Below are 22132 nucleotides of genomic sequence, written 5' to 3' on the forward strand. Positions count from 1 at the left end.
TGAGAAAGGAAAAAGGGATGCAACTAGTTAAAAGAGAGGCTTCTCTGAGGAAACATCAATAAATCTGACCTTATGTGCATTACACATTGCAAGCTTTACACATCTTATGCAGGATTTCAGGGCTAACCTACAACAATCATTCATTCAATATGATACAACAAACTACTAACCGGAACATACCTAAAAATACCATAAGAAAAAAATGGCCTGGCAGCCATCATGTTGTCCTCATTATAAGAAAGCCCTCTGGCCAAATGATGGAAGGGGAAAAAGAAGAGGTTCTGTGGGAGTACCTTGCCAGCTGCAGGTGAGACTGTTGAGAGTACAAAAGAAACTGCCCAAATGGCTGGGCAGGCTTGAAAAAGGACTTAGTCACCTAAGAGCTAATTTATTCTGACTAAAGAATAAAGACTTTGAGTTAGCTGCCTTTCTGATGTTTATTTTGACTACTAAGAAGGCTTTTCTGTACATCTTTTGTGTGGCACAGTCGTGAAGACAGTAAACTTTCATAACCTTTTAAAAACCTCTTTTATACAGATTCTGTATATACCTAACTATTTGACCTTGAGCAACAGATTCTGGCCTTAGTTTTCTCATTTTTAAAATTGGAACAATAGACCAGAATTATTGTGAGGATTACACAAGTTAACATCTGTAATTTGTATAATATAGTATCTATCAATTGATGTTCAACAAACAGTAGGCAGGTAGTGCAGATGGTGGGAGGAACAGGAGGAGGTGACTGAAGGCTGGGAGGCAACAGAGATGATCCTTTCTAATCCACTATTTAGAGAGAGGAAATCAAGGCTCAGCCACACACCCAGCTAGTATAAGCAACACTACAACAGATTTCAGACTCCTATTACCTATCATTACTACACTGCCTCCTCTTGATAAATATAACCTTACTAACTAAATTCAAATAAATTTTGGCTTGAAATCCTGTGACAGTACATGCTACAGTTTCAAATGAGTAACTTAAAAGCTAAGAAAAAAATGACTAAGAATGATTTTCTGAGTTTTATTAACATGTTCTATATTAATGTTTTTTACATTATCTGAAACTGGGTACAATGAATAGTTTCCCACAAAGAATGGTGTAGCCACTACATTTTCAACTCAGAACTCACATATATGTGTTTATGACATATCCTCACACATCTTTAATGTATAAATACACTTTGCTTTATAAGTAGTACTTTTATGTAAATATTATCTGCTAATGCTTTTATTTGAAAATTATGGAAATAAGTTCTAATCTGAGTCTTTCTATTCAAATTACTACTGTACCTTGTAAAGCAGAGTGAATAGCACAATGTGTAAAGTTTTACAGTGCAAAAGTCTCATGAGACCTTTATAGCTGGGATGGAGTGGCGTCCTTTTCTTATAGGGAGGCCAAGGATTTCCAGGGAATTTTCCACTCTGTTTTAAACTGGAAAAATAAAGCAAAACTAAATTAGATGATAGACTTAAGATTAAACTGTGGTTTAAATTGTTTTTTATAATTTGTCATATTTTTCTATGCAGTACTATTTTTAATTAAATTGCTCAAAAATGCCAGATATCTATTCTCTCATAATAAACATTTTGTATTGAATAAAAATGAGTAGGGAGACCTAAGCTGAAAACTAGAAAAAAAAATATGAATAGGAAATGTTAACAAAAGGAAAGAAACAGAAAGAATATAGTGAACTACAAAACAAAGAAATTTCCAGTCACAACAATTGAAAAAAACAGATAACCTGAAATTCTCCCACCTACCAACAGCTTGGAAAGCTGGACAAAATATAAAATGTAATTTTTTCAATGCATATTTGGACTCACAAAAAAGGGGAAGTTCCCCGGTTACCAGAAAAAGAACAGGAATTAACAACAAACACTAACAATGTGTTTTTAAAGTCCTTGAGCAGGCAGATCTCAAGGTATCGGGCTCACACAAAGTTTAGGGATGGAACTGAGATTCCACACAAAGCTGACACCTTTGAAAAGCTTCACCCTCAATGAAAGAATAACTCACAAGGAAAAATAAGAAAGCTCATCTGTCTCTTCTGTGATGAAGAACAACAGGCTCCCCAGGAAGATAGTAATAATGAACTCATATGCAAATAACAGCAGACTCAAAACACAAAAGGCAAAATCTGAGAGAATTACACAGAGAAACTGACAAATTCACAAACAATAGAGGATATTAACACATTTCTAACAGAAAGCCTAAGAAAAATAAATTGGTAAGGATTTTGAAGACTTTTTTTTAAAGATTTATTTATTTATTTGAGAGAGAGAGAACGTGCATGAGAGAAAGAGGGAGAGAATCTCAAGCAGACTCCCCACTGAGCATGGAGCCCAACAAAGGGCTCGATCCCATAACCCTGAGACCATGACCTGAGCCAAAATCAAGAGTCGGACACTTAACTGACTGAGCCACCTAGGAGCCCCAGGATTTTGAAGATTTTAAACAACATAACTGATAAGCTTGAACCAAAGACATTTAAAGAACATTCAATAAATAGAGAATACATACAATTTTAAGTGCACTTAGAATATTTACGAAAGGGGCGCCTGGGTGGCTCAGTCATAAAGCATCTGCCTTTGGCTCAGGTCACGATCCCAGGATCCTGGGATCAAGCCCCACATCGGGCTCCCTACTCAGCGGGAAGCCTGCTTCTCCCTCTCACACTCCCCCTGCTTTTATTTCCTGTCTCACTGTCTCTCTGTCAAATAAATAGATAAAATCTTTTTTTTAAAAAAAAGAGTATTTACAAAAATTTACAAAATACTAGGATTGAAAGTAATTTTCAAAAAAATAGCAAAAGAATGGCTATATGGGCCACAACCACTTGTCACAAAGCAAATAAAACTAGAAATCCACTAAATGATAACCCAAAACTTCAGACATGTACACATTTTATAACATGATGCTCCTAGAAATTCACACATAATTATAATCATAATAGAAAAATTTTAAATTTAGAACCTAAACTTTATAGAAAAAATTGTGGGATACAACTAAAGCAGTACTAGAAGGAAACTCCCAGTATTAAATGCACGTATTTTTGTAAAAAGTCAGAAACTAACTGTCTAAGGGAGAAAATCCAAACTAAATTCAAAGATGATAATAATAAAGAAGGAAAAAGTACAAAATAGAAAACAAGGGGGAAAAAGAAACAACAAAATCAAAGTTCATTTAAAAAAAATAGTAAAACTGGCAGTCCTCTGATAAGACTATCAAGAATAAGAAACAGCAAACACAAATAAATAATAGGAACAAAAAGGCAAAGACAATTTTTTAACTATTATATACTTAAGACAAAATAAAATGTCTCCCAGAAAAATGTAACTTGACCATCCCTTTCAAAGAGTAATAAAAATCCTAAGTAAGACTATAAGCTTTAAAGAAAGTGCCTTAGGGGCACCTGGGTGGCTCAGTCATTAAGCATCTGCCTTCAGCTCAGGTCATGACCCCGGGGTCCTGGAATTAAGCCCCACATTGGACTCCCTGCCACACGAGAAGACTACTTCTCCCTCTCCCACTCCCCCTGTTTGTGTTCCCTCTCTCGCTGTGTCTCTCTCTGTCAAATAAATAAAATCTTTAAAAAATAAGAAAATAAAAATAAAATTTAAAAATAATAATAAAGAAAGTGACTTAGTTTTAAATTACATCCCCCTAAAAAAAAAAAATACATGAGGCCCAGGTAGTTGAACAGGCAAGTTCTATCAAAACTTCAAGAAATATCCACCTAAGAATGAAGTTAGACCACTAACCTTATACCATATGCAAAAATTAACTCAAAATGCATCAAAGACTTAAATATAAGAGCTAGAACTATAAAATTCTTCAAAGAAAACATAGGCATAAGTCTTCCTAATGTGGATTAAGCAATAGATATGACACCAAAAGCACAAGCAACAAAAGAAAAAACTAGATAAACTGAACTTCATTAAAATTAACTTTTTTGCAGCAAAAGACACTCAAAAAGTGAAAAGACAACCCGCAACGCACAGAATAGTAGAAAATATTTACAAATCGTATTTCTGGTGTTAGTATTCATAATATATAAAGAGTTCTTAAAATTCAATAATAAAAAGTTACTCCAATTTAAAATGTGCAAAGGATCGGGACAGTTCTCCAAAGATGATACACAAATGGCCAATAAACACATGAAAATATAATCAACATCATTAGCCATCAGGAAAATGCAAATCAAAACTACAATGAGATACTACTTCACACCACAAGGATGGCTATAATCAAAAAGACAGATTATAAGTGTTACTAAGGAAAAGGAGAAACTGGAACCCTCATTCACTGCTGATGGGAATATATAAAACTGAGGCTGCCTTGGTAAGCAATCTGGTAGTTCCTTTAACAATTAAACATAGAGGGGCGCCTGGGTGGCTCAGTCATTAAATGTCTGCCTTTGGCTCAGGTCATGATCCCAGGGTCCTGGGATCGAGCCCCGCATCAAGCTCCCTGCTCAGCAGGAAGCCTGCTTCTCCCTCTCTCACCTCCCCTGCTTGTATTCCCTCTTTCACTGTCTCTCTCTGTCAAATAAATAAATAAAAATCTTAAAAAAAAAAAAAAAACAATTAAACATAGAGGAGCGCCTCCATGGCTCAGTCAGTTAAGGTTAAGCATCTGCGTTCAGCTCAGGTCATGATCTCAGGGTCCTGGGATCAAGTCCCGAACCTGGCTTCCTGCTCAGTGGGGAGTCGGCTTCTCCCTCTACCCCTCTCTCTCCTCCCTGCTCGTGATCTCTCTTGCCATCTGCAACAACATGGGTGGAGCTAAAGAGTATTATGTGCTAAGCAAAATAGGTCAGTCAGACAAAGACAAATACCAATTGATTTCACTCATATCTGGAATTTAAGAAACAAAACAAGCAAGGGGAAAAAAGTAAGACACAGAGAGAGAGAGAGACAAATCAAGAAACAGGCTCTTGATTATAGAGAACAGTTTGGGAAGGTGGATGGGTGGGGGAGGAATGTGTTAAACAGGTGATAGGGACTAAGGAGTGCTCTTGTTGTGATGAGGATCTGGTGATGTATGGAATTGCTGAATCACTATATTGTACACCTGAAACCAATATAACATTGTATGTTAATTGGAATTAAAATAAAAACTTAAAAAGATGGCATTTCTACCAAATTAATCCATGAATTAATCTAAATGCTGTCGATTAATTTCAATCAGCACAATTTCAATCAAAATCCAATATGTTTCATTGTTAAGTTTGATATGGTCATCATAAAATTCTAGGCAAAGAGCCAAGAATAAATAACTATTATAAACAGAAGAGAGATGGAGGAGAAGGAAGAGAAGGAAGAAGAGGAGGAGAAAGGAGAGAAACTTAACAATATTTGTGATAGTATGGGATTAATTTATAGAATGAACAAAAGAGATACAGATCTATAGACATACAGATACCGGATACAGTCAACTGCCTTTATTCACAGTAGTTATGTTCTGTAAAGTCACCACAAACATTTAATTATTGCTCCTAGGAGAAATACAGGATTAGGTTCCTGCAAGTCTGGGGTCAATTTTGTTAATCAAAATTCCATTTGCATTATATTTGCCAATGTCCTTGTAAATCAAGATGGTCCTACCAACAATGAAAATCTGCTCTTTCACGTGACCCTTTTCTGACTAACTCTTAGCAAGTATTTTTACAATTCTTCCACCTCATGATCTACAGAACTGCCTTGCCTCTATATTTAACATTTCTCATATTATATTACCTTTTGAAACATGAAGCCAGCCAAGCACTAGCAAAAAAAGGTTTAACGTTTTCCTGACCCTTGCTAAACGTGACAGGAATTTCTTTGGCTTTCAGCCTCACAACAAAGCTATCCACTACACTTTTTTATCAGTCATCATTCATAAGTCCACAAATTTAGCTTTTAACCTTTCCATAGCTTCATCACACACTACAATTGCTATTTTAACACTTTTTGGAATGACCTCACGTACAGATCAGTGAATTTCCTCTACCTCTTTCTGGATGTACCACATTATTGATTCATTACCATTGAACTCACAGCCAACAGCATTATAACCCATGAATTAACAAAGCTTATCTAACAATGAATTTTCTCTGTAAGGCACATCAAAGCCTTCTTGCCCTTAGGAACACCAGAGAGCACTTCAGTACTACATTTGGGGGCCACTTTAAATAGCAAAATCACAAACAAAAAGGACAAAAATGCAAAAACAGCACTAAATATACCACAAAAAGGATACTTGTTTAAAGTATGAGAGCTGAAACAAGAGGGCAGAACTTTGCTCTGTTCAACCTCAAACTAGATGCACTCTGCATGTCCACACACACCTGCAAATACCCAGGAAAAAGCTACAAGTATTAATTTTGGATTCAAAACTTTAGCAAGGAGCCAAATTTGTAAATAAAGAATTTGCAAACAATGAGGATTAATTGTGTATGACAGAATTAGCATACTGTAAATCAGTGAGAAAGGAATGAATTGTTCAATAAATGATCCTAAAGCAAGTGGTTTTCTATAGGAGTAAAAATAATCACTACTTCACTACCACAAACAAAAATCAATTCCAGGTGGATTAGAGATCTAAAGGTAAAAAGGAAAACTTGAGAACTAATAAACTGTAGACAACCTAATAGAAAAACAGGCAGAGAATAATCCATACACAGTTCTTACAGCAAGAAACATGAAAAGAAATCAATAGATTTTTAAAAAGCTCACCTAGTAATCCAGGCAATGCAAATTAAAGTGAGTTACAAATTCAGCGCTTGAAATTAAAACCAAAGAATGAACATAAGTATTTAATTTTACTTTCACCCAAAACTCCAAAAGAACTATAGTAATGGTATTTTTTAAAGGATGAAAGCCACAAAAATGGGGAAAATTACAAAAGAAAAAAATGAAAGATTTTGTTAACTGGAAAGCATATGGACACCTGGTAACTCATCTAGCGCTAAGAAAACCAAATCACAAGAAGGCAATGGGAAAAGCTGAGCATCAATCCAAGTAACACTGAGAACCCTCAAAAGGCTCAGAAACTGGCAGCACCTGGTACCTCAGTAACTGGAGATTCGGAGTTAGAAGTGCTCTCCCAGGGGCACCTGGGTGGCTCAGTCAGTTAAGTGACTGCCTTCCACTCAGGTCTTGATCCCAGAATCCTGGGATCAGCCCCACATTGGGCTCCCTACTCAGTGGGGAGTCTGCTTTTCCCTCTCCCTCTGCCCCTTCCCTGCTTGTGCACACGCGCTCTCTCTCTCTCTCAAATAAATAAAATCTTTTAAAAAAAGAAAGTAGAGTATGAAGAACCTCAGACTATCTCTCCAAGGGTTTTAGAGAATGGTAGAGAGAGATGCTGATGGCTGAACTAGGCGGCGTTTTTTGGTTTTGTTTTTTTGGGGAGAAGGAGGGGTATGCTAAAACTCTACACTACAAACCACTTCCGATATATCTACTACTGCAATGTCTTGGCAAAAGAGAAGTTTCAATTATACCTAATATCTATATTTACACTTTGATAGACAAATATTTTCTCAAGATCAAAGATATTTGTATCATTTAAAACTTGTCTTAAAATATTTAACATACGCTTTAGAAAAGCAGATAAAAGATATTATATGATGTTCAGCAAGACAACATTTAAAAAATAGTTTATAAAAACAGCAAACAAAAATGAATTCTTCATTGAAAAGATATTCAAAACTTTTTTCTGCAATTATCATTTTAAAACACTTTGTTAAATATTTACAAGTAAAATTCAATTTGCTTTAGCTATTTTCCCAGTTGTGAAAAACACAGCAACATTACCAAACTTTTTGTAGATACCCAATACCTCTGATAGCAGACAATTTTATTCTCTTAACTTGTGCCTCCTCTACTGGTTTAAAAGTAGAATAACACAAAACCAAGTTTTGCATCCCACTAGTCAAATACCAACTAAATAAGTGTGTTATTTTATTTATGTCTATTTCTGATATTTTATAAAATTTATCAGATTCTGGATCAAGAATCTTGAGAACAAAAATATCTGGCAGATTCTTTAAAATTTTAAAATATTATTTTCTCCTTTAAAGATTAAGAGTATACTTTAATGACAGCATATCACATTTGTGTTATAACTGAAATTTTTCTACATAAATACAAAACATCCATTATTATACTAATATAACAGACTTACAATGCTGTGTATCTGTCCATTGCAGACTGCACGTCTCTTCGGTACACTGTTCGAAGAATGACCATGACAGGGTCAAATTCCTGATCCCAGACTTCAGCTATTATTCAAAAGAAAGTAGAAACAAAACACTGACTTCTCAGGAATAAAGTCAATCCTTGATGACTTAGTACATTTAAATATATTTTACATTCATAAGATGGGAAAGTTTGATTTGATTATATATTTGCTTTAATAAGCTTGATATTGTGACTACTTTTCTAAGTCAAAAATCATGATTTCATCATTATGAATGTTCTTTTAAGTTCAGCAAGAACTAGTGAGCAAAAACTATTATAATGAAAAAAAGAAAGTATTATAATGTGATAACGCTTCACCATAAAAGCTTAGTTCATCTTTTTTTTTGTAAAGTGCCAACAGAATATAGGAAACACAATGCATTAATAACTTTGAAAATATTCAAAGATAAAAATATGAAAACTAAATTAAAAAATTAATGAGCTATTGATTTTCAAGAGTCTTACTGTGTAATATTTTTGGTTTGTAAAAGGTCTTCTGTTCTTTTGCTAAAATTGATCATTGATCACCTTACTGTCTTCACAATCAGGAACCATTACCCCATGTGTGATAGGTGTACAATTGGTGGTATACAGATGATTTTAAGTTTACAAAGATTTTTATTTTAATAATTATATAACATATATTAGGAAATTGTACATTGCATATAAAACCCAGGATCTCACTAATAATCATGCTTAGCATGAGGTGAAGTTTAAAAAAGTGAATACATTTAAGGATATACAGCAGACTAGATATATAATAATAGAGATGGTATTTAGATGTGGAAAAATCTACAATATGGCCTGAGAATGGTAATTTTAGAAACCACTGCCTGAAGAGTGTATCTTGCCTAGATTAATTTTTTTCCCATCTCATTCTAGCAAAATTCTTAACATCTGAAAACAGTAAGAAGCTTAAGTTTCTCTCTACATATCTGTAATTTCAATTTCCTGGCATAAGAAACTGTTAACAATTGTCCCTATTTTCATGTAACAGACCATTCATTCATCTTAAATTATCTCTCATAAGTATGACTTAAGATCCTTAAGATAGGCCTTCACAAAGACAAAGATCTTTGTTATTATTTCTATTACCATTTCTTGTCCTTCACTTTTAAATCTAGTAATTTGTACAATTAAAATGCCAATGCTTTTATCAGAATTATAAAACCATAGCAATAGAAGAAAACTTTAGTGATTAACTAGTCTAGCAGACTTTAGTGTTCTGTGGATTCCCACATAAGTTTAACTGGGGCCACTTCAGGGGCAAGGAGATGACAAAGCAGATGAGAAACAATGTCCACTAGTGACACCCACGTTTACAAGAGCAGGTCTGCTTTCATGGGTTTTGTATAACAGATTTACTTAAGGTTTAGTTCCCCAAAACACTTAAAAACTCTCATCTATTCCAACTCTCTCTTTTTATAAATAAGAAGCCAAATCCAAAGCTAAGAAACTGCTTTTCTCAATATCACAGAAACTAGCTAACACAATTTAATACTGTATTTGAATATGGAAAACTAGTTTCTTGACTCTAATCTTCAAAAGCTCAATGCTCCATCTCAGTGTCTCAAACTTTACTGTGCATGACAATCATAGAGCGTGTTTAAAAAAGCAGATATTCAGAATCTACCCCCACAGATCCTGATGAGAGCAGATTGGGGCTGAGGCATAGAAACCCATGCTATTAATAAGGACCACAAGTGAGTATGACAGAGGTAATCCTCACATTACACCCTACTTAAGCACTGTACTACACCAGAATGCTCCTCCACTTCAAAAATTCATCTAAACTTTAAACTTTAGATACAAAGTAGTCTCAACAATAAAGAAACACTGTGCTTTTCCTTTAATGGAATACACATTGCAACCAGAGACTTTGGATCACCTTTGTGAACTCCTGGAAAAATCCCCCATGATCAGGCTTATTCTGCTGTGTTTTGCCAAACACAGGACGTGCTATTTTTAACTTCAATGTGGGCATCAGTTTTTCAGTTAGACAAAGCGTCTTGAGGAAGTCAAGAAGCATGTAAGTGCTTCCTTCAAAATTTTAGCTTAGATTAGTGAATATGTGAAAGTGAAAAAGACAAGACGGTGAATGAAGACTTCACCTACTTCTGGCTCTTGTCAAGCATGTCTCTACGAAGCCAGGGAGAAAACCTTGCAAAACCAACCACTTAAGGAAAAAAATGTAAGGAAAGGTAATGGATATTCTATACAGATTTTAATTTTAATTGTTTCAAGTTAAATTTGGGATAGTGAGAACTATTTCAAAATCAAATTTAGAGAGTAGGTATATTTTTAAAAATTTTAAATATATACTTTTATAATTTCTGGTTCATTTACAGTTGATTCACTTATAAAAATGAACTAGAATTTATATATAAAGTTCCTTTTCTAATTTAGAGTCATCTAAGATGGTTTACTGTAACATAAAACCATGGATTTGTAAATAAATGGAAGCAATATCACTGTATACCATTAAAAACTCAAACCTGAATACATAAAAACATTTTCTTCTACTGTACACAGCAACTCACATTCAGAAAACCAATTTTGAAACAATATGTTAATGTATATAAACATACCTTTAGGAGTATACATGCCTTGCTGCATAGAACCTCCGGGTTCAAAAACAGGAGCCTTAAAATCAGCTACAGCTGATAAAACTGATTCAAAGCTATAACTGCCTGGAATAATGCCACTTTTGGGATTTGGATTTTCTGGAATATGATGTATGTGTCAAGAAAAAAAATAATGCCTAAAAGCCAGCTTTTAATTATAAAATTACCAAGGTACTCTAGTTTCTAACTACTTTTGCTAACACAGAATAATTGGCTGTAATATATAAAATTGGCCACAAGAGGGCTATATAATACAAGAATTCAATGACTATTAATTGTGAATTTTTTAAATATTTTTAAATCTAGAAGCCTATTAATGAATTAAATGCTAAAGTAGTTCCCAAGTTTATTTCCCCCAAAATTGCCCAAATTTCAGGAAATGAAAAAAGTTTTAAAATTATCTCCATTTTCATTTTACAAATAATGTTATACCTTCCTTTAGAGAATCAAAAACAGTATGCTAAAAACTAGCCAAGATTTTTATGAGCAAAGATTATTTTTCCAGTAACAAAATTTCATCATACTCAAAGAAAAAAGAAAAAGATGCTAAACAAATTTTTACAAAGAAGGTAACCAGAAAACCACAAAGATCCTTTTCCATTGATTTCACATCAATTAATCAATTTTTTTAATTCAAAGTTACAGAAGAATGCTTTTGCTCAGTTACAGCTTGTACAGCTCTGATACACATTATATAATAGGTGAATGAAATCATCAAATAATATCAAATTGATGTTGCTTATGAAAATCTTCAAGGTTATCAAATAGGCATTCCACAGGAGTTATTTCACAAAATTTTAGCCAATTATTCCAAACATATTCATAATATACAAAGCAAATTTAGTCCAAAATTTACAAAATAAATTCTTATCACAAAATAACACAATCTTTGTCTAAAATTTTATTAACAATAACTTAAAAAATAATAAAGTGTATATTGTATGCTCTGTCCTACACAAAGAACCATAAGTTTTTAAAGTTTATAGACGATATAGTCTTTGCCCTTAAAAACCTCTTGGTTTGGGGTACCTGGGTGGCTCAGTTGGTTAAGCAACTGCCTTCATCTCAGGCCATGATCCCAGGGTCCTGGGATGGAGCCCCACATCGGCCTCCCTGCTCTGCGGGGGAGCCTGCCGCTTCCCCTGCTTGTGCTCTCTCTTTCGATCAAATAAATAAAATCTTTAAATAAAAAATTTTAAAAAAAAACAACCTCTTGGTTTAAGACTAAATTCTAAGGGATGCCTGGGTGGCTCAGGTGGTTAAGCGTCTGCCTTCGGCTCAGGTCAAACCCAGGGTCCTGGAATTGAGCCCCACATAGGACTCCCTGCTCATTGGGAAGCCTACTTCTCCCTCTCCCTCTGCCCCTGCCCCCACTCATGCTCTCTCTCTCCCTCTCTCTCTCAAATAAATAAAATCTTAAAAAAAAAAAAAGACTTAACTCTAAGAAAAAAAGTCCTTAAAATGTTTAAAACCCTGGTAATAATTATAAGGTATAAGTTTAAATTTTAACCATTAATTCCAACCTAGGTATACAGATAAAGTAGACCTAGCTGCCTTTTACGGTCCAGGTTCCTTTCACGAATGCTGTCCTAGAAGGGCAGATCCTTGAGTGCCCAGAGCCATCAGTTCTGAAGTCTAACCAAGGCCATTAAGAGCTCCCGGAGAGGTAACAATGAGGCAAAAACATCTGCCACTAGCCCTGAACACACAGTTGAACGAACAATTGAAGTTCTTTTTCCAAACTATTTTCAACTCTAAAAATGTTTTTTAATCACAAAAGTGATACATCCTTAATCTGTACAAATTATTGTTTAGTCCTATATTTAACAAAAAAATTAAACTTTTAAAAGGATATGAGGTCCAGCAATGAACTATGTGTCCTGTCATTCATACACAACTGGGCTACCATCTCTGCTCTGAGAATCTCATCATCAGACATCCCTAAAACAATTAAAAAGAAAATTAATAAATCTGAATATACATAAATTATAAAGAAACAACTTACCACACTTTTTATTAAGCTGTTTTACCAAAAATGAGATGCTTCAAAAATTAAAGAGCAAAGACTGCAATGCCCCAAATATAACCAGTTTAACTAACCTACTGTTTGCAGCTCCCTTAAGTAAAGGGTTTTTTAAAGGATATTCTAAAAGGAGTAACAACTATACATCATGTCAAGAGTTTGAAACAATGTTTAAATATATCCAAATCCTTTTCTTTTTTCCATAAGACAGTTACTACCACAGGGAGAGGGGAGGAAAGGGAGAATAGTTAATACCCAAGCATTAGTATGAGTGCTTTTTACCTAAATGTAAACGAAGACTTAAAAGAATCACAAGAAATGTAAGAGCGCCTTCTAACATCGATCTCTCATGCTCTGCATCAAGTACTGTGTTTTGATGTTGTGACGCCATTGTCAACAAATCCACTACCTTAAATCTATAATAAGAAATATTTGAGACAGATTTTTTTAAGTTAAAACAAAATCAACTTAAATTCCAAATACTTCCTAATATCTGCCTTAATAAATTATGCTTACCTTTCAAAGACAGATGAAATAAAATAATCCGGGTCAAGTCTAGAAGCACAAACCTTTAAAAGACAAAAAAAAAAAGACTTTATTTCTCAATATTGCTTTATTTCTTGTATTAATCATGTGGTTTGTTTGTGTTCTGTATCTTATGATGTTTTGACATGGGGGGTGCTTATAGACATGAGGAGAGACCACCCCTCTCTGGCCTACCTAAAAACGTAAATATTCCTCAAGATACTCCTAAAGACAGTAAACAACTACCTAGAAGTAAACCTCTTACAGGCAAGTCAATCACCCCCTTTATCTAACTCTCACACACCAAGTCAATATTCCCCCTGCCCTAAACCAACCCAGGGCCAGGTACCAGATGGATGGGGACAGCCCTGATGCCCCAAAGTCCACCAGAATTATTCAAACTAACCAATCCTAAACTGTTTCCCCTGCCGTGTCTTGCCCTTCCTATGCAAATGCCAAAAAAGGTTCTGCTCTAGGATTTCCCCCTTGCTCCTGCTCCTAACTCTTGACCAAAATCTGATGCTTCCCCTGTGTGGCACCACATGCCTCCTTCTCTTGGGAAATTTAAGTAATAAATTCTTTCAATAGCAATGACCTCTTTGTGTCATCATTGAGTCACCTCTATGAACTAAATCCCATGAGTACAAATGAGACACTTCTAAAGTACAATATCTGCATTATCACAAGTTGGCTTACCTGTAGTAAGTAAATGTCAGGGTCAATCATGGAATTACAGAAATGAGACTGGACATAGGTCATAGCTTGTCCTTTGATTTGTAGACCATTTCTTACCCACATATTGCTGTGGATTTCAGCAAGACTTGCCTAGTAAAACAAAAATTAAGTAAATTAGACAAAGAGGTCTTCTAAATTAAATCTTTATGAAAAACATGTTATACTGAACAATCATTTCAAAATATTTTATAACTTGATCATAGCATGAGCCTGACATTCTGCCCCATGTTCGTTTAAAATATTCAATTCAAATACATCTTTTGAAATTTTTAAATGCTCATTATGCTTTTATACAATCCCTTCTTTTGAAGTTTATACATGAATTAGTTTTCCATGATGATTCCTGGAAACATTTATTAAAAATTTTCAATGATGCAGAGAGCCTGCTTCTCCCTCTGCCTCTGCCTCTCTCTCTCTCTCTCTGACTCTCATGAATAAATAAATAAAACATTAAAAAAAAAATTTTTCAATGAAGTCCTTCATGAGGAATCAATGCTACTTATATTTAACTCTTTCCTTAGCAAGAAAAAAAGTTACATAATGCTTAAAGAAACACTGGAATAAGCATAAAACAAAGCTGATTGTTCCAAACTAGTCATTTTTCAAATAATCAGCAGGTAAAAGAAGGTAAGATTAGAATGTTTTATAACATTAATGTTTAATTCTTCATGTATTTGTGTCCTGTATCAACTAAAACTAAGCACAGTCATAACTTCGTCTCTTACTTGTTCCTAACCCCCAGTGTTAAAGTTCAGTGATGATTAACAAATCTAAGATTGCCAGGAAAAACAAATTGAAGTGCAAGTCCCTCTACTATACATAAAAGGTTGGCCCACAAAATTATAGTATTAGAACTGAAAGTAACCATAGTGCTTATGCACGAAAATCCTCCTTTTCTCTCCTCTCATTTTCCAAATGGGGAAACTAAGAATCAAGTAGGTATGTTACCCCAAACAACATGGGTAATTAAACTGATGCAGTACTAATGCTAGAAATCTATTGGGTCTCCTGACTCTCAAAACAGTGCTAAACTGTTAAAAAAATGTTAAAAAACTTCCCTATAAGTAAATACAGTGAAAAGAATTCCTGGGGAAATTATAACTCAATGTAAGTCTCATAGAACAAAAAAAGACCAAAATATAATCTAGCAAAAATACTTAAATTTAAAAAAACTTTCCAAACATTTTGGCTATAACAACAATGTAAATTTAAGACATAAAAATAAAATAAAGGACAACGTAACCAAGAAATTCAATTAAAAACTTTTTAAAAACCTGAATACATACTTGAATTTGGAGTGGGTGAATCATTAGTTTCATTAACATTTCCTGATCAGGTAAAACAGAATCCAAATCTAGTTCTTGACATTTCACAGCCTAAAAATTATGAAAAAAAAAAAGTTACTAATACTTAATTCCCAATATTAAAAAAAAAAAAAAACAACCAGAATTGTTGGACGATAGTCTTACCTTACTCAAAAACATAGCATAGTAACGATGAAGGGGCAGATGAAAAGTGACTTGGTTAGGTGCTGGCTGGAATAAAACAAAATCCACAAGTCAAAGAATGTTTTGCAGAAGTTCAAAGAAGATTTCAAAATGCTAAAACCACACTTTTACCTTGATTTATTCCTATACCTTTTTAATCAAAACTTAAACTTTAAGAAGATAGAGCTTTAAAAAACCACTATATAGATAAAATTAATTCCATTTTAAATGCCTAAATGCAAATTTCTGAAGGCGGAAATTATATACTACTCAACCCTGAGTCCTCTGAAGCATCTAGCACAGAATAAGTGATGGAATAGATTTCCCTTTACAGTAGCCTACTTGGGAATCTTCAAATGCATGCATACCAAACATGATGATAGTGATGAGAACAATAATCACAGCTGACCTTATCCACATTACCTCATTTAATCCTCAGAAGAACGCTATGGAGTAGAAACTATTAATGTTCTCATCCTATAAGTAGGGAAATTCAACCTTGGCAACCTAAATAACTTCCTAAAGTTAACAAATAGTGAACTGAAGAGCCAGTCTGGGCTCCACTGCTATATTCAGACTAGTTAGAAGCTCTGATCACAGTCCTAAAGTGAGGTACTGGTGAAGGGCTTGCCTATTGTTCCTTCACAAGGTGGGTAAGATGCTCCCCACATTGGCACTGAACACACACCCTCCACAAGAAAGCTTAGTACTGTATGTATCAAGGAACTTTGGCAGTCTTGTGAATATTATAAAAATTGTAATTTAAATCTACAAATCCCATGGATCATTCTATCACTATAGGGCAAAACTATACCACAATTGTCCTTCTTAAACAAATAAGAAAAATTAAAAAGGCATTATTTGTTTTTAAATGCTTTTACAAATATTTTCTCGATAAAATAAAAAAACTTTATAGAACATTCAATTACGCTAATGTAATATTGGTATAAAATTATAATAGTTATAAAGAGTTGCAATATATCACCATCCCTGAGTTTTTTTCAAAACAAATATAATAACATCCTCCTCAACATGTGAATAAATGGCTATAGAAATTTGTTCTAATAAATAAAAGTTTGCCTTCCACAAAAAGGAAGGAATTTCTGATATATGCAACAACATGTAAGAAACTTGAGGACATTATGTGAAGTGAAATAAGTCAGTCACAAAAAGACAAATACTGTATGATTCCACTTATATGAAGTACACAGAATAGTCAAAATCATAGAGACAGAAAATATAATGGTAGTTGTCAGGGGCTGGAAGGGAAGGAAAATGAGGAGTTACAGTTTTAAAAAATGGAAAGTTCTGGAGATTGGCTGCAGAACAATGTGAATATACTTAACACCACTGGATTATATACTTTAAAATGGTTGATAGTAAATTTTATGTTACGCTTTACAATTAAAAATAAAAATAAGTTTGCTCCCACATTACTGTAATCATTTGAGTAACATATTCTATACTAACTAGCTAAATCAGAATCTCCCTCAATTTCCTCTAAAGGCATTAAGGACAGTGGTTAAGAAGAGACTCTCTAGATTTGCATGAGTTCAAACCCTGACTCTGCCACCTCTAGCTGTAAGCTGTGAGCAAGTTACTTAAACTCTCTGCACCTAAACGCCTGACCTGTAATGCAGAGATAATAAGCAGCAGGATTATCTTTAACTGTGAGAATTATCTTTAACATAGTACCCAACACATAGTGCTATGAACTACAAAGTCATGGACTCTATCTTGTCTTTCAAGGCTTTAACATTTCCTAAATTCACACTCTTCTTCAATGTTACATTCCATAATCCCTCCTTTTCTAATGTCACAGATTAGCCACTTGCTAAACTCTTCTTCCACTGCTTCCATATAAACTGGTGGTCGTCAGATGCCATTCTCCGCTTTCTACTCTTCTCCTTCTAGGTGACTTTATCCAGATTCACAGCTTTGACTGCCAACTCTATCAAGATGACTCCCAAATCTCAGCAGAAGTCTCACCCTTGAATTCCAAACCTTACATTCAAGTGCCTACTGAACATCATCACTAATATCCCATGCAAACCACAAATACTGTGGGTGCAAACTAAACTCAGCTACTTTGTCCTAAAACTCAATCCTCCTCAATGTTTCTTCACCAAATTCCTAGTAATTCAAATCTGAAATGTAGATTCCTTCATTCTCACAAGGCTCCAACATCTCATGAGCCACTAAATCATGTTTATTAGATTTTCTTAAATCTACTTCCTTCTCTGTTTCCACACTGTCCCTAACTAACCTCAGCTCAGGCCCTCAACATTTAGTGCCTAGATTTCAGTGGTAGCCCCTGCTTCTATTCTTACTCTCTGTGAGACACCTTTGTGGTATCTGCCTAGCTCACAACTCTCCCCATCTTCTCAGAACATCCCTCCCTACTCCATCTCCCAAACTCACACACACACACACACACACACACACAGAATGGAGCGAGACAGTCAAGTTTATAATAGCCACATCTAACTGGAATCAGAGCAGGAGATAGCTAACCCAACCTGAACAGTAAGAAATAAGTTTTTCTCTTAAAAACTTCACGTTGGGGGGTGTCTGAGTAGCTCAGTTTGTTAAGCATCCAACTCTTGATTTCAGCTCAGATCACGATCTCAGTAGGGAGTCTGCTTGAGGATTCTCTCTCCCTCTTCCTCTCCACCAGCTCATGCGCTCGCTCACTCTCTCTCAAATAAATAAATCTTCAAAAATTTTATTAAAAATAAAAACTTGACATTGGATTCAGAGACATCCTCAGAACCTCAGAGTATGCTTGAAATTGTAATGTTAGGCAACCGTAGGAAGGTAACATTTCATCACATAGGCAAAGAAGCACAGAAAGCCAACATACAGTGGGGAAAGAAAAAATGAGGTAAGGCAAAGCAAAGGCCAAAGATGGGCGCTCCTGTTCAGCTTTCCACTCAGTTCCTAAGGTCCAGCTGCCATAAGATCCCTGAGATACCCCTCTGCACTCATAAGAAATTAGGCCTCCTCTAAATGAAGCTGCCTCAAGAATGGTTTTTCCTTGCATTCAAAAGAACCTTTAGTAACACGTCTCTCTATTTAAACCTCTACATGTTGCCAGGAGGTGATCTTCCCAAAACATTAATTAAATCTTATACTTCCTCCATTCACAATCTTTTCATGGCTCCCTATAGTTCTAATCTCCTGATAATCTTCTAACCCTTGAGAAGACGCTTACCTCTCCAGCTTCATCTCCTGTCACATAAACTCATGCACCACAAGTAGTATCCCTAACCCACCAACCTTCTGTGCCTTTATGCTGTTCCCTCTGCCTCAAATACTACATATCTCTTCTCCCAATGAATTAGCATATCTTTAAGACTTGGCTCAAATGACATTTCTACTAGGAAACATTTCCTAAATCCCTCAAGCTAAATCAGATACTACACTCTATTCTCCCCCATAGTACCTGGTCACAACTTTACAGAAGCACTGGAATCATATTAACCATTTATCTGTCTCCCATTTCCATAAATTAGGGACTGTTTCATCACCTATCTCGAGTGTTTTTTAAGTAGCAAACATTCAATAAATATTTGCTGGATGAACACATGTTCTACCTTCCCTCTAATCAAAGAACTCCAGTCAAACTACCCTGCCACGTGGGCGCCTGGGTGGCTCAGTTGGTTAAGCGACTGCCTTCAGCTCAGGTCATGATCCTGGAGTCCCTGGATCGAGTCCCGCATCGGGCTCCTTGCTTGGCAGGGAGTCTGCTTCTCCCTCTGACCCTCCCCGCTCTCATGTGCTCTCTCTCATTCTCTCTCTCTCAAATAAATAAAATCTTTAAAAAACAAAAACTACCCTGCCACATACTCATAATCATTGCCCTACATGATATTCATGTATTTGAGGTTTCTTAAATGGCCTACGTTATTGGAAAATTTATTCTATCCTTTGTTTCTAATATGACTGTTTGATTTTGCTTAATTCAGTTCAAAAGATATTTATTTAATCTGTGCTAGATTACCCCAATAACTTCTGATATCCACTCACAAGGATGGTAAAAGAAATATTTATCACAAATGGAACATGTGCCTCGTAGTCAATTCTCATTGGCTAATACTACTATCTTCAATAAACAGATGAGGGGATGGATTCAGCAATGCTAAAAAAAAATTAAAAATAAAATAAAATAATTTTTTAAAACCTGTGGGTGGCTTAGTTGGCTGCAAGCCCAACTCTTGATTTCAGCTGGGGTCATGATCTCGGAGTCATGGGACTGGGCCCCATGTTCAGCTCCACACTTGGCGGGGAGTCTACTTGGGATTCTCTCTCTCCCTGCCCCTCTGCCCCTTGCTCTCTTTCTCTCTCTCCCCCCTCTCTCTCTCAAATAAATAAAAATAAAATCTTAAAAAAAAAAAGTCTAAGATCACATAGCTAGTTGGCTTGTGGAAGAGCCACAATTTATACTTGGGTCTGCTTGATTCTACAGCTCTTTCCACTGAAAACAGCCTGCACCACCGAAATACCACCAGACAAGGGGCACCTGGGTGGCTCATCTGGTTGAGCGTCCAACTCTTTATTTCAGCTCAGGTTGTGATCTCAGGATCCTGGGATTGAGCCCTACATCGGGCTCTGCGCTCAGTGGGGAGTCTGTTTATTCCTCTCTCTCTGCTCCTCCCTACCCCCTGCTCTCTCTTTCTCTCTCCCTCTCTCTCTCAAATAAATAAAATCTTTAAGAAAAAGAAAAAGAAATACTACCAGACAAGGAATTAAGAGATGTGGGTTCTAGACTCAGAACTACCAGTAATTTGTATGTAACTATAGGCAAGTCATTTAATATCTTTGCATCTCCATTTTACATCTACAAAAAAAATAGGGGGATAATACCTTCTCTACTTCACAGGGTTATTTTAGGAACAAATATGTCACAGCACCTTAAGAAACAAAAAACTTTAGGGGCGCCTGGGTGGCTCAGTCGTTAAGCGTCTGCCTTCAGCTCAGGTCATGATCCCAGGGTCCTGGGACTGAGCTCCGCATCAGGCTCCCTGTGACGCAGGGAGCCTGCTTCTCCCTCTGCCTGCCCTTCCCCCTGCTTGTGTTCTCTCTCTTGCTGTCTCTCACTCTGTCAAGTAAATAAATAAAATCTTTAAAAAAAAAAAAAAGGAAATGAAAAACTGAAAATACCATAAAAAACATACTGTGTGATTCCTTAAGTTCTATACTTATTTTCTCTTCTATTAAAAATTTAAATTCTTTATAATATTCAATAAATTCCTAAAATATTTCTGTGTGAAAACCAAATCTACTATTTCCTTGAGTTCAGATGCTCTATATACCATACATGATTCTAACTGTCCTTAACTCCACCCCTGAGTTCAATCGTTAATTTCATGTTAAAATACTACATAACCCTGTCTGTAATAGAGTTTTCCCCTTCTTCAAAGTATTGTCTTAGTGATGTTACTATTTCAAATATACCTCCTAAGCTTCAAATACCAATGAGAACTGAAATGAGAGAAACTCCAGCTGAGTGACTAATCCTAGAGGGGGCAAAGAAGAATAAAACAGGTTGAAAGTATGGAGGCATAATCTGAATCTAATCATGGGACAAACCCAGACTGAGGAGTGTTCTATAACATAACTGAATTAGCTGTACTCTACAAAATAAGAAAGTGTTCCAGAAGGAGACTAGAGACATGATGACTAAATGCAACATTGGATTCAGAACAGGATGCTTTTGCTATAAAGGACAACACTGGACAATTTATAAAACATGAAGGAATTCTAAGTAATAATATATTAACGTTAACTTCCTAATTTTTATAGTTGTATCTGGTTGTATACCTTGTTTGTAGGAAATACACACTAAAGTATTTGGGAGTAATGGGCATCAAGTCAAATGGTTCGAGAAAACAAAGTTCTTTGTACTCCACTTCCAAATTTTCAGTAAGTTTGTGATTGTATCAAAAAAAATTTTTTTTAAAGAAAGGCAAAGAAAAAGAAAGAAAGAAAAATTCCCCCCACCCACACACATACACACAAAAAGACAGCAGGGGTTCCATCTGCCCAGGATTCAGAAATCAGATGGGGGAGTTGGAGTTGCCGGAAACATGGTCCTTCTTATACATATGGCATATTATGACCCACTTTATAAGAGGAATAAAAGGGGCTTCTGATAGGAAACTTCGCTGACTAATTACAAGCAAGCCCTTGTTTAATTCATATACTGTATGTTCTGTGCCAACTCTTCTTAACTCATTATTAATAACAATCACCTTGGTTCAAGCCCACAGGAGAACACTGACCATTAATGAAGATGTAACACCCTTTCCATTAATCTCCCCGATCCTATTCACATTTGCACTGTCACTTTAACCTCTCCAAATGAAACTAATTTTTACTCCTGAGAAATATGGAGACATATACACTTAATAACAGAAAAAGAAATTACGCCCTTCTCTAGGATATAAGCAAGTATGATTAGTACACTTCAGAATCTCCTAAATGTCGAAGAACTGATCTTCCACCTCTCC

General features: G+C 35.4%; 1 protein-coding gene across 8 annotated transcripts in view; it reads right to left on the bottom strand.

The window, feature by feature from the left end:
• Nucleotides 1–22132, bottom strand: part of UBR3 (ubiquitin protein ligase E3 component n-recognin 3) — a 226711-nt gene that overhangs the window by 131848 nt on the left and 72731 nt on the right. For all 8 annotated transcript variants that reach the window (XM_035007806.1, XM_035007803.1, XM_035007802.1 and 5 more), the window contains exons 12-20: nucleotides 15603–15668; nucleotides 15420–15509; nucleotides 14095–14223; nucleotides 13390–13442; nucleotides 13156–13289; nucleotides 12706–12791; nucleotides 10815–10956; nucleotides 8171–8267; nucleotides 1291–1432 (exon numbers count right to left, since the gene is read on the bottom strand). In XM_035007806.1, the coding sequence (XP_034863697.1) occupies nucleotides 1291–1432; nucleotides 8171–8267; nucleotides 10815–10956; nucleotides 12706–12791; nucleotides 13156–13289; nucleotides 13390–13442; nucleotides 14095–14223; nucleotides 15420–15509; nucleotides 15603–15668 (939 nt within the window). The remainder of the gene's footprint in view (nucleotides 1–1290; nucleotides 1433–8170; nucleotides 8268–10814; nucleotides 10957–12705; nucleotides 12792–13155; nucleotides 13290–13389; nucleotides 13443–14094; nucleotides 14224–15419; nucleotides 15510–15602; nucleotides 15669–22132) is intronic.

This window comes from Mirounga leonina, unplaced genomic scaffold (assembly GCF_011800145.1).
Source record: "Mirounga leonina isolate KUSES-001 unplaced genomic scaffold, KU_Mleo_1.0 Mir_151, whole genome shotgun sequence".
Lineage (NCBI taxonomy): Eukaryota > Metazoa > Chordata > Mammalia > Carnivora > Phocidae > Mirounga > Mirounga leonina.